Source organism: Neopelma chrysocephalum, unplaced genomic scaffold (assembly GCF_003984885.1).
Source record: "Neopelma chrysocephalum unplaced genomic scaffold, ASM398488v2 Primary Assembly neopelma1_97102, whole genome shotgun sequence".
NCBI classification, from domain to species: domain Eukaryota; kingdom Metazoa; phylum Chordata; class Aves; order Passeriformes; family Pipridae; genus Neopelma; species Neopelma chrysocephalum.
This window is the reverse complement of record NW_020925744.1, coordinates 2209409-2222973: the sequence shown is the minus strand read 5'-3', so window position 1 is coordinate 2222973 and position 13565 is coordinate 2209409. Positions and strand designations below refer to the sequence as shown.

General features: G+C 41.7%; 1 protein-coding gene across 1 annotated transcript; it reads right to left on the bottom strand.

Annotated features, from left to right (window-relative positions):
* Window positions 1-218: 218 nt before the first annotated feature.
* On the bottom strand, window positions 219-6435 carry F2RL1 (F2R like trypsin receptor 1). The gene is made up of 2 exons (XM_027671537.1): window positions 6081-6435; window positions 219-2027 (listed from the first exon to the last, which is right to left on the bottom strand). The coding sequence occupies exons 1-2, from the start codon at window positions 6145-6147 to the stop codon at window positions 931-933; spliced, it is 1164 nt and encodes a 387-aa protein (XP_027527338.1). The 5' UTR covers window positions 6148-6435; the 3' UTR covers window positions 219-930.
* Between the last annotated feature and the right edge of the window lie 7130 nt (window positions 6436-13565).

The window sequence follows — 13565 nt, the reverse complement described above, 5'->3', positions numbered from 1 at the left end:
GCTTGGTCCTCTGAAATACCATCACAAAACATACTACTTTCATTGCTCTCTAAAGAAATGCATCATTAGGTAAATTTGAGTTTACCCATTTAGACATTACAGCTACAGTTGTCAAGTTTCTAATTCACTGTTAGGAATGTTACATGAAGCCAGCCAAGTTGAACTCCTCAACATTCTGAAGTGCATGTAAAAGAATAAAAGAAAGCATCCAACTCAAATGTGTTATAAAAAAATCTTATTTAGACATCTTAAAAAATACAAGACATATTACATAAAATCAAACTGCTATTCATCAAAATTTTGCTACATATCCCCATTTAGATTGTGTACTGGCAAGTGTTAAGTAACAGTGGATAATCTCAACTAACATTTTATCCCAGTGCTAGCTGATAACCAGTTCAGCTTATCAACTCAATAGGGTAACATTATAAGGTTCTGCATTGTTAGTATTTACAGCACTGTAACTTGGAAAACAATATAAAAATTACATTATACTAAAGATGATAAGCAGTCTACACCAAGATGGTGAAATGGATTCTCCTCTTCTTTCTTCTCTCTACAGCTTCAAACGATGTTCAGTGTAAGCAGGTACAGAGAGCAAGGTCCTACAAACACAATCTGTTCAGCTGCTTAATACATTAAACAAAACAGATTTATCTGTTAATGAAATACACTAATAACACTACATAACAGTCCAGAGACATTTTGTTTTTTAAAAACTTTTATATTGAACAAGAATGTCTTCAGCCAGAACTCACTTCTAGGTCAGCAGCATTTTCACAGAACATCTGAAATGTCTTTTTTTCCCCCAGTCTTCAATGTAATTAAAATGCAGAAACATTTCTTCAGACTCTCTTGTACAAAATAATTCTACTGTGACTCACATCCTTTCATCAGTACTATTAAAAGTACACTTTTCTAAGATTAAACTCAGTAGGTTGATTTATTGGTCCTATTTAGGTTTGAAGAGTAAGAATCTGATTTCTTGGGGTATCTGCCTGATGAGAGAGACACTTGCATCCTCCGTGTTGTTCGTACAGTTCGGCAAATAAGAGCATATTTAAGGTTGTCTCTAAAGTCTTTTGAAATATAATAATAGACGAATGGGTCAATACAACTGTTCAAAGTGGAAAGACACAGTGCAATTATGTACCACGCATACATATAGCTCTGGCCGTAGCCTTTGAGGAGCAAATAGTGCACAATAATCAGCACATTGCTAGGTGTAAAACAGATGAGATACATGGACAGGACAACAATAATGAGTTTGATTGCTCTTATTCGTTTCTTCCCATCTTCTATGACGGAGGCACTCAGAGTCTTAATCATTAGTATGTATGCGACAGCAGTGACGATAGCTGGGATTAAGAAGAATCCAATTGCAAGTGAGAGGAAATAACTGAACATATCATGAGCCAAAACATTATCAGGCAACACATCATGGCAGGTAGTGATGTTAAGATTTGAAATATATACCGTCTGATTAACAAGATACAATGGAATGGTGCCCAACAAAATCAGTATCCAGATAGCAATGGAGACGCCCAAGGCAATTTCTGCTTTCTTTTTTGAATGCGCCATGGGGTTCACTACAACGCAATACCGTTGTACACCGAGACATGTAATAAAGAGAATGGAACAGTACATATTTCCATAGAAAAATCCAATAAGTACTTTGCAGAGACCTTCACCAAATAGCCAGTTATTGCCATTTAGATGGTATGCAATCTTCAGTGGAAACCAGACAATAAAAAGGAGGTCTGCCAATGCCAAGTTAACCATATAAATCACAGCTGGATGTTTCTTCTTTGTTCGGAAAAAGAAGACCCAGAGGGCCACAGCATTGCTTGGCAAACCAACTATAAAGACAAAGATATAGACAATGGGAAGAAAAACCGTTGTCAGCTTTCCCCTGAGGACTTCTGCTGCAAATTCATCCACTTTGTATGACTCTTCAGAATTATTTGCATTTGTAACTTTCTGACCAGCGAAACTTCTTCCTTTTGAACTGCTGGCTCCACTGTTCTCTAAAATTAACAAAATAAGACACTGCTGTTACTGAAGTACAGACTTTTTGTTCCCTTAAAAAATAAAGTAGACATAGTCTTTTACTCGGAACATTTAAAGATGGCTTTATCAACAGAAAAATTAAGACCAATTTTCAAACATTTGACAATTTATCTTTCCTTTGTTTTATTATCCAAAAGACAACCTGTATCCTTATTCAAGTATTCTACCAATATGCTTTTCCATGTCACCAGTGATATTAAAAATGCCTTGTTAAATGGGCTATCGGGTGCTCCTACCATCTGAACAGTTACAGCAGAAAGTACTTGAAGTACCCCAGGGCACTGTTAGCTTTCCACATAGCAGTGCCAGATTACCCGAGTGGTGGGATTTATAAAACTTTGCAGCAGGTTAACACAATTGCAAGAGAAGCTTCCCCAGTTTAGATGGCCTGAAAATCAGGTATGCAGTAAAACAAGAGTGTTACCTTCAGACAAGCTAGAACTGAAACCCAGAATGAAATACCCAAAGCTGTGCACAAGTGTAAGGAAAAATGCATATTTTAGTGTATCTGAATTGAAACGTGAACATATTAACTCTGTGCACGAAGATGCAATAGGGTCGACAGTCATCTGGGATCTCCTTCCAATTCACAGGCAAGATGGTCAGACAATCTCTGCAATTTCTACTCAAAGTGCCAGGTGTTAGAGCTGACAGCTATGGTTGCTTCATACATAAGACAGCTGTACTACAAGTTTTGCTCTGCCTCTTTGAATGCCATGGGAACTTACAAACCATATGGATGAGCCAGGTGTTCCTGACTGCTGTGTTGTATAGGACAGCCTTCTGACAGCCCAGTTCAAACCCCCTCCAAACACAACATAGCCCTCTCCTGCAGAAGCAGACAACATCCTTGAACTCGCACCATTCCAAAAAGTCAGACATCCACTGAGCTAAACTGTATGGACATGGAAGTTGACTGTTTTTGGAGAATTATTTTTAACCTTAACTCAGTTTCTCTCAATATTTGTGGATTTGTTTGGCCACAGTTCCCTCCCCCCTCCCCCACTGGAGTTATAAAGGTGAGTCTTCTTGAGTAAAGCAGGTTTGTGTACCTGAACAGTGCACAGCCATGAAGAGTGTTCAAGGATAACCCCTTTGTTATTCAGTAGAATTTTGATACAGTTCCACACTGAAAAAATGCTTACACCTTAAATTTGAAAGAATTTTTACTTAAGAAATATGTAAATACACAAGTATGTGTGTTTCCCAGCATAGATTCTCAAAAGTAGCCCAACTTTGGATCACTGTTTCTTTTCAGTTATAACTGCAAAAGTCTGATGTACAGTATATATTGATGTTCCTTAGACATTTGAATTAAGGTTGAATTATTTACCCTAGATCCACTTCAGCATTTGCCAATCTCCAGGACCAGGCAGTCTTCACTGGAAAACTGAGGTGTAAGAAAATTTTTTGCCAGTACAATGACATGGTCAAGTCTTTCCAGTAGACTTCACGAACACTGACTAAACAACCGTCCTACAGAAAATTAATTCAACTGCCAAACAGTCATTTTGGTCTATATGCGGTGTAATTAAAACAAGGCAGAATTATATAAATCCTGCTCTCAGATCTTCAAGCTCCTTGATTACACCAGCAATACTGTTAAGGACTGGAAAGTTTAACTGTGTAATGCAGCAATATCCCAGGTCCCTAACCTGAGCTATGAATAGGAGAAGCCATAAAACCAGCTTGAAGGACATAGCTTACGCAGATATCAGATACTGAAATGATAATTAGCTAAGCAATGCCACTTTTCTCAGCCTTACAGCTCAGCTGAGAAAGATCGTGGAGATGCTTGGAAACAGACCTTTTATTCCAAGCTGGTAGCAGTTCTCAGGATACCATAATAAAATGCAGTGTACAATGCTATGTTAAGCAGATGTCCATCAGAAAGTGGTCGATTTTACCAAATTGCAGTCATACTATTTGTATTCCATTCCAAAGACTCAAATTATTGTAGAAAACTAAAGAGCAAATACTACCACTTTGTTCTTATTAATGTTTTGTGATCAGATATAAAACAATGCTTTGCAATTGATGTTCAAAGGTTAGGTTTAAAAAAAAAAAGCTCACCAAAACCCCCAAAATTAGTTAGTGTTACACACTACAGTAAGAACTGTACTAAAGTGAATGGATGGACAGATACATGAAACACAGACAGGACTTAGGATTGCACGGCTAGCAGAAGAAAGACAAAGGTTTGTTTTATTCTAATTTTTAAGACACAGTCAAACTAAACGGGTGACTTCGGAGATCAAGTCTTGATTTTATGCTGACTTTAGTTCGAGCCTCAAAAGTTCTGACTACAGATAGTGGTCAGCTTTTGTCAGCCAGCTAGCAACAAGGAGACAGTGTCCGGTTTCTTTGCTGTTAACACTCCCTCACCGAACAGCCAATCCTTTGTTAAGTATGTGCATTTTCTACATCCCTTCCTTACTCTTTCAGCACTTGTCGTTTTCCATAACAATCGAGCTGTTTTCCAAGCCGAGTTTCACCATACTTGACTCACACACAGAGAATGCAGTTGATTTGCTAATCTGCCCAAGGGAAAAGCGTACTCTCCTCCCACAAAAGACTGTTTCAACAACACCTTTGCCATTTGTCCAGAAGATATAACCCACTACATACCAATCGCAGAATTATGGCTACCCTGCAGACACAAAAGCGACAGCAGCACTGAGTATCCAAAAATTACCCAGCTTAGGTCACGGTAGTAATAACCACACAGGACTAAGGTTAAGATCACCCCGGTTTTTGGATCCGCAACCCCGATTCGCCACAACGCCGTAATGACATCAGCCTGTTTGAAAACACTTCCTTGGTTGGGGTGGGATCACATTTCACCTCATTTCACCTCCCTACTCCAGGAAATCAAGTACCCAGCTAGAACTTCTAAGCATACTACTTTTCCCTCCCTCTCTCCTCCCAAAATTCCAAACTCCTCACCCCACCCAGGTCAGAGAACTAGGCTATTGTAAGGTAGTTTAATTTCAGGAACCCGCTCTGAAAAACACAAACCTAGAATCTATACCTTGAGAAAACAGGACCTATCATATGCTTGGCTTCAATATTTACACAACCTTTACGCATATGCTTTTATTATGTAAATAAGCCCAGAATAAAGAATAGAAAGACACAGTGCAAAGGGCATGGGTAGATATGGCAATGGAGCTTATTATAAAAGGTAGTGAAAAATTAACTTTATGGCAGTGAAATATTAATATGGTGGTTTGGTTTTTTTCCTAAACAGCACTTATGTTCAATATAGACTAATAAAGAAAAAAAATCCTAGCTTTTTAGAGCCGGGTAAAAAGCAAAAACATGGTCTTTATAGTTTTTTTGTTTATCTAAAGGGGGGGCTAAAAGAGGCTGTAGTGACAGGACCAGGGGGAACGGCTTGAAACTGAAAGAGAGTTTAGATTGAACAGTAGGAAGAAATTCTTCACTGTGAAGGTGGTGAGGCACTGGAACAGGTTGCCCAGAGAAGTTGTGGATGCCCCATCCCTGGCAGCGTTCAAGGCCAGGCTGAATGGGGCTTTAAACAGCCTGGTCTACTGGAAGGTGTCCCTGCCCATGGCAGATGGTTTGGAACTAGACGGTCTTTACGGTCCCTTCCAACCCAGGTCATCCTGCGGTTCTCTCTACAGCGGGTGAAGACAAGCCACGCGCGCCCCACAAGCCCTGCGGGGGCCAGGAGGGAGCCGCGCCCGGCTGTTCGCCCGTGGAGCGCTTTCCCCACCGCCGGGGAGCCCATCCAGCGGCTCCCGGCAGCCCCACCGCCACCCGCCCGAGTTTTCCGAACCCGCTCGACTCCGCGGGAACGTCTCCCAGTCCGCTCCGGGGTCCCCGCAACCCAGCCGGGGTCCAGACACCAGCCCCGCTGTGCCCCTGTCCGCATCCCTCCTGCAGCTGAGGGGCGGCCAGCACGGCACCTTCAATGGGATCGGCCGCCCCCGCTGGTCCCAGCAGGGCGGACGGCTCCGGTCCCCGGCAGCAGCTGCTTATCTCACCTGCAGCGGTGGCGGCCCCCAGCATCGCAGAGACCAGCAGCAGGCACAAGCCGCGACGGACAGCCATCCTCTCGCCGCGCTCCAGCCACCACCGCTTCGCCTGCACTGCCGACCAGTTTCACCCGATACCTGAGCGGGGAAGGGTGGATGGCGCGGCCGGGGCCGAGACCAGCCACGCGGCGGGCGGGACCCAGTCGGGTCCGTCCCCCCCAGCGAAGGGCGGCGGGGCTGTCCCTGAAATGGGGGGAGGGCCGGGCTGGCGGGTCCGCTCGCCGCCCCGCAAAATGGCGGTGCCCCGGAGCCCCGGTGGGCAGGCGGTTGGTGACACGCGTCGCCTCACGCCCCGCTCGGCCGGTGCCGGGGCGGAGCAGGTGCCGGGGCACCCGGCGCTTCACCCCCTCGAACTGCGCCTCCTCCACTTACGGCCCCGAGCCTGCCGGTGGGAGCCCTGTCTATAGCCGAGGAGCGCTGGTTGAGCGGCCACCACTGCAGGTGGAGTGGAGCAGGATTGTTCTGGGTCACGCCGTCTGGGGTGAGGAGCATTTTGCGTGAATGCATTACTCCAGCCGACTCATAGCATACTGTGTTGAGCATTGCAGGTCTCTTACTCATCCGTGTTATAATGTCACAGAATCACGGAATTTCAGAATGGGTATGCTTGCAAGGGACTACAGAAAGTCATCTGGTCCGACCTCCAACTGAGAAGAGCCTGGCTCCATTCCACTGGCATTGTCCCTTCAGATATTGATAGACATTGATGAATTCCCCTCTCAGTCATTTCTTCTTGAGGCTGAACAGGCCCAGCTACCCCAGCCTTTCCTCATAAGAGAGGTTCTCCAGTGTCCTAGTCACCTTTGACACTCTCTATTAGACCCATTCCCGGAGCTCTGTGTCTTATTCTGAGGAGCCCAGAACTGGACACAGCACTCCAGATGAGGCCTCAACAGGGCTGAGCAGGATCACTTCCCTCAACCTCCTGGCAATGCTCTTAGTGCACCCCAGGATACCATTGGCCTTATTGGCTCCAAGTTTCAATTTTTTTTCCTCTATTGAGTGAATATGTTATGAATATACTCTATTTGATGTTCTTCTGAAAAAATTTTCTTTTTGAGGGTTTTCAGTTATGGTCATGAAATACAGCTGGGAGTTGACATCTGTATTGTTCCCATTTTACAGTGTACAGAGAGATGAAGGTCAATGCACTGGGAAGTTTTAAGTGTCTGAGTCAATATCAAGGGTCTCTTGGTTTTGAATCTTTGTTATAAGTTGCTCAAAGCACATACTCGAAGCACAGTTTCTATTTGTCATCCACCCACCTAAGACTGTTTACAGATTTCTCATCTAAGTCTCAATCTCCTTGCTAAGCACCAGGAAAGTCATAGCCCATCCCTCCAGACTCCCTCCCTGTCTCTTTCTGTCTCACTTTCAGTGCTATTTTGTTTGTTTTACCATTATAAACTGTTAGATGGGTATTTAATATCCTTAATATCTTCTCATGTGGCTTTTTATCTAATCTCCCTTTACCAACCTCCAGAGTTTTTCCTCTCAGATCTCTAATACTAGGGAGTGATCAGTCATTCTCTCATCTGATTCTGCTGCAGTCATTGCTCTCCTACCAGTGCCCAGTCACAGTTTTCACTCTTTGCTTTCTCTTAATTTATTCAGTCCATCATTTTGTCCCCTTTAGATTCAAAGCTTGGTTCCAGCAACAGTGGAAGAGTCTGAAAACAAGGGAAAAGGATTCATTATTGTTGCTAAACAAAATTTGCTCTAGGCTGTCCCATGACAGGCCAGAGCTGCAGCTGGAAAAGCCCTGTGGCTGTATGTAGAAGTCACTGCAGATACATCTTCTGGAAATGCAGCTCTGGACTTTGCTTCTGTTGAGTCTAAAGAAACCATGCCAACTGAGATTTGTAGTTTGTCTAGTTTCTCACAGGTTGTCAGGAACATGTAATTGATGTGAAGAAAATCTCACTTCAAAATCTTACAAACAATTAATTAGATTCCCAAGCAATTAAAAAATGGAGCTTATAAGAGGGAATGTCAGGCAACTTTAATGTAGAACCATCAATCTGCCTTATGAGAGAAACCTTACTTCTGCCTTTCAGTATTTAAGAGGGGCTTATGAGAAAGATGAGGTGAGACATTTTACCAGGGCCTATAGAGATAGAACAAAGGCTAATATTTTGAGATAAAAAGAGAGTAGGTTTATGCAAGATATAAGGAGGAGATTCATTACTGTGCGGGTGGTGAAACACAGGAACAGGTTGTCCAGAGACTTTGTGGATGGGACATCTTTAACTACATAATCTATAACCATCTTTTCCAACCCAAATAACTCTATGATTCTATAAAAAATTAAGGGTATTTGGCACTTCTGAGCAGTTCCTGGTGCTTCATTTGTGCAGTGCTAACCAGGCTTTTGTTCTATTTAATTTATTGAGAAGTTAGTGTTCCTAGCTAACACCTTCAGCAGAGATAATATTTGTTAGGAAGATTCCTGTTTGTAGTCTATAAATGAGTTCTTTCTTATGACTTAAAAAATATTTAATAGACACTAAAAATGGTCTTGCCCTTGTTCACATCATTAGGACCCCTGTACAGAGTAATATCAAACCTTGCTGATTTTAGATGCCTGTATTGAAGAAGATTTGTCAAACCTATTTGCAGTTCTAGTGTGTCATTTATCAAAGAGTTAGGAAAGAAAACATAACAATTATAAATAAACACAAAACAATTGTGTTATTGGTCACACTTGTTTATCATTTAAGAATAACTGTGATAACTACAACTGCCAGAGGAAGTCTAAGGACATTACTCTAGATGCTTATTAAACCTTAATTCTCCATTACAAATTGGTAGTTTCTTGGGGTTTCTGCTATACATTTTTTCTGCTACAAATATATATATGTATGTGTGTGTGTACATATATATATATATACGCTCCTATGTTATACTATAATGAGTTGGGAAAAATCATCTTGCACTTTAATACAGTGGCTTGAAGGGAGCTTTGAACTTGCATGTCATTGGTTATCAAAGCATACCTCAAACTGACAAAAAGGTATATGAGCAACAGCTCATAATTCCCTGCTCATAATTCTGTTTGTTTGGAGCACGTTATCAGGAAAGTCTCGTGCACCTTAAGGCAGAGAATGTCAATGGAAACATGCCCTCCCTTGCACTTTGAGTGGCTGCTGAGTGTAGTGGTTTTAATGTAGCACAGGGCCTCCAAAGGGGACCTTCTGGGGTACACTCCTGAGGTTTTGAGTCATTTTAATAGCACAGTGATGTGATGTAATCATGAAGATGTGTGACTGTCAAAGATACTTGGAACCCTTTTATTAAATGAGAACTGAATGGTTTAATTGCGAGTCACTTGTCAGTACTCGTGAAGTTTTTGCTAGAAGAAATGGGTGGGAGCATTTTCATTATATAGAGCTTGGTTAGTGTCTCCACCTGAATTTATGAATTCAGATGGCAAATGTGTTTTTAGTGTGCAGTGTATTGTAGTCATACCACATCTGTTGAGGGAGAAGGTAAGGGATGGCTGTTTGTGCCATATATCTGACACAAATACATGTATTTATTTTAAGGAGCAAGAAGAACTTGGTTCTGGAAGAGAGACGAAATGAAAATACTTTTTAAAATTAGAAAACTTTAGTTTTTAAAGTTAGAAAATAACTTTTTAAAGTTAGCTTTAAAAATCAACGTCTTGTAGGTCTGGCACAAACACTTAAAATATCCTTCAAAGAATGCAGCCAGTGTAAAGGTTCAAGAAGGAGGGTGAAGTTTGGGTCAAATGAAACAATGTGAGGAATTTAATTTTAAAAACTAATTTAATTTTTGATTCAGAAGATCTGGTGCATTAACTCTCAGTGCTTTAGCCTGTCCTCAGGGTAGCCACCTGGCATATCAGAAACTAGGAGAGTACCTGAGTACTAAGGCTTTCCTTTAGTAGTGCAAGACCAGCGCTGTGAGTATAGTAAGTGTTTTGATAACTCATTTCAATTTGATGAAGCCCTTTATACTTCCTTCTTCTGTTTCTCATTCATAAAAGCCCTTGTGCTGTTTTAGGTAGTCTCTCTTGTTTGTTTTCCTGAGCCTTTGAACAGATCTCTATTTCCTCCTCAGTTCTTGTTGGCTTGCTAGCAGGCCTATTGGGTACTACATAGCAATTGTCACTGGTGTCCTTGATGCTCTTGTGTGTCCATCAAGGAGCCTGGGAAGCAAGATAGATTATGGGCAGCAGCTGAATATTTTTGTTTCTCTGGAAGCAAAGTTTCATTTTATTTCACTCCCTCTCTTACCCCATCTACTTCAAGATTCTTGCAAGGCTTTTTTTTTAAATTCTGTTGTGCTGATGTAGTTGTTACTACTTGGTAGCATATTAATTCTTGGCATTTTGGGGTCACTGTGTTGGCAGAAAGGATTGGTAGTATGGGTTGTTTTAGGTGATCTCTTAGTGGTTATTGGGCATCGTCCTGATTTTCCTGACCTTCTGCCAGCAGTGTCCTCTGTTTGTTCCTATGTTTGGCCTTAAACTCTTTGTGTATTTTCACTTTTCTAAAAAGTAAAGAGATTCCAGGACTGGGGCTGGAAACCTGACAAAGAAAAGTGGTTAAAGTTCTAGAACTAAAGCTTAGTTATGCCCAGTGCCTAGGGGTAGAAATAGATGGCCCAAACCAGGCTTCACACTGGCAATAGAAGTACAGTTGTGACTCTTGCTCACCGTGACCTGGTAGTGATAGGGGACTTGTGAATTTAACAAAACAGCTTTGTCTAATCAGAATGTGAAGTAGGGCTCCTGCACTTGAGTTTACAGTTGTTTGATTGTGAAATTAGCTTAGTTGGTTAGATCATGGTGCTAAAAACACCAAGGTTGCAGGTTTGATTCCCATATGGGCCATTCTCATAAGAGTTTGCCTCAGTGATCCTTGTGGGTCCCTTCCAACACAGAAAGTTCTGTGATAAGAATCTGTCATAAATTTTAACCTGTGGTATGTCTGTTTTCATGTATGCCTACAACTACATGAAAAAAGCATTTTAAGGTGCCAAAATCAAGCAATTGAAAGTTAGGAGAGGCTCTGATTTGGGCCTATGTTCAAAGTTAATTCAGCATGCTTGTGCATATGCATTTTGAAAGGGATTTAGTTATGTCATCATATCCAATCTTTCTATGATGCACTGCATGGAACATGTTCGTGATGATACAGATGATCTTGTACTTGCACCTCTACTTACATGCATAGATATGCCTAAGATACCCTTACTTAGCTAGTACTGACTTCTTACCCTGCCTATCCCTCTGGGGAAAAACATCCAGAGATGGCATGAACAATTGGAACAATCTGAAGAATGTTCATAGTAATTTTGTTTGGTCTAAAGAAGATCACGGGGAGACCTGATGATGTACTTAAAATATGTGCAAGGCTGCAGCATGTTTTCCATGTTCACTGAGTATGCTGAAATATTAGCAAAGCTAGATATTAGGAAAAACATTTTAACAATTGGCACCAGTTTTATTGAGCACTCGCTTTCTAGAGAATCTGTAGAACCTCCATCACTGGCACTTTTAAAGCAGTTTAGATGAACAGGAATAATGTAGGTATGTGTAGTTCATCCTGGCAGGAGAAGCAGGTGATGCCTTGAGCACAGTGCAGCCGTTAGTTACTCTACAATGTTTCTAGCCAAATAAAAACCCAGTCTTTTATTGCATTGACCTCAGTGGTCTTACTCTTGTTTGGAATCTGAAATACAATAAGTTTTGATGTAGTGTTCTACCTTGTGAGTCACCCTCAGTGGTTTTGCAGTGGTGTACCTCTGTTCAAAAAAAAAAAAAAAAAAAGCTACTGAAATGCTATCTAGGCCCTGTCTAATCTGAGTCTGGCTAGGAGACTTAAGATCCTGAAGTCATGTTCCTCATTACTGAGCAATCATGAGTTGGGCAACAGCAAGGTATCCTGAGGTTCATCATGTTTTTACCTTTTGAGAGGGAAGCTTGTTCAAGCCCCTCTGCATTCTTGCTTCCCCACCGCACAGATGAGAGCAGTTTTTCCAACCAGGACTAGGAGCCCAGAGGGAGAAGCACCAGGTGGGGCACAGAGGTAGAACACCACCAACTAGGTTTCAGAGTGTCAGTAGACCTCTGAGAAACCCCATGGGATTTGTACCTATTTTGAAGAGCTAGACAACAGGTGTGGAAAAATGCCAATTACAATCCACAAAGTTTGGTGATCGCTGGAGGTAACTGTGCTTTTTGAGTCTGAAATAAAGAGCATGAAGAGAGTGACACTGAACCACCCAGCTGGTCATCTTGAAAGAACAGTATCAAAATGTGGTCTCAGAGATTTGGGAGCTGATTAAATCATAGCCAAATTTTGGAAAGCGGGGAATCACACAAAACAAAATCTGTGTAGGGGGCCGTAGGTGGTCAGTGCTGCCAGACATTTCAATATCCTCTGAGAAAAATAACTTCATAAGAATTGAATCTTGTGTACAAAACACATGTGATCATAATCATGTGTGACTTGCATTTTTCCCCAGAGGGTAACTACTGAATGATTTTGTTTTCCGGTCTTCATTTATATTGCTCCTTCTGCATTTAAAATGCAAAAGTGTCAGAAAAAGAAAGTGGTTATTAGTGATACTATAACCTCTCAGTTCTCCTTCTGGATAGCAAAATTAAATGCATAAATAGATGTGAAGTTAAACAATGCAATTCCCAAATGATCTCTAAGGGTTTGTCCTTTTGCCTATGTTGAGCTACTCCAAGTTGGGAGAACACCATACGAACAAAATAGTTTCCTGGCTTTATCATGACCTTTTTGAACTGATTCCTTCTCTGCCCTGTGGGCATATTATTAGCAGTCTGGAGTAAGAGTAACCCACTGTAGAAATAACTTACAGACATGCTAATGCATGCATTAGGCTGACTACTGGCTTTTCTACTGCCCTTGTTCACTTCTATTATTTCTCCAGCTCCTACCAGCCTGCAGAATGGGATTGCCTACCTCATGCATCTGCTTCCACCAACCCTTCTGTGTTTCTCAGTTTACTAGAAGACTCTGTATTTTTTGAGTGTTGTTCTGCTACCACACAGTTACTGCTTCTCACAGAATCACAGAATCACAGAACATGCTGAGTTGGAAACCCACAAGGATCATCGAGTCCAGCTCTTAACCTTGCATGGGTCCATCCCCAGGAGTCACACCATGTACCCAAGAGTATCGTCCAAACACTTCTTGAACTCTGGGAGGCTCACACCAAGGTTCCCAGAACTCAGAAGAAGATTTTTTCCTCTGTTGTCTAGCTCACTTCTAGGGGATGCCTGTGAAAAATGAATCCACAAATCAAGGGGAAAAGCAATGATTTATGAGTGGTGACCAGGAAACATTTTTTTTCCCCCTCAAGATCCCTTCATCTTGAGATCTCACCAGAACTACAACATACTGCGCAATGTTTAAGTAAATCCACAGCAAATGT

Coding starts and splice junctions, on each gene's coding strand:
- F2RL1 (XM_027671537.1), bottom strand. CDS start 6,147: ATGGCTGTCCGTCGCGGCTTGTGCCTGCTGCTGGTCTCTGCGATGCTG. Junction 2,028..6,080: donor GGGGGCCGCCACCGCTGCAG/GTGAGATAAGCA, acceptor TGTTAATTTTAG/AGAACAGTGGAGCCAGCAGT.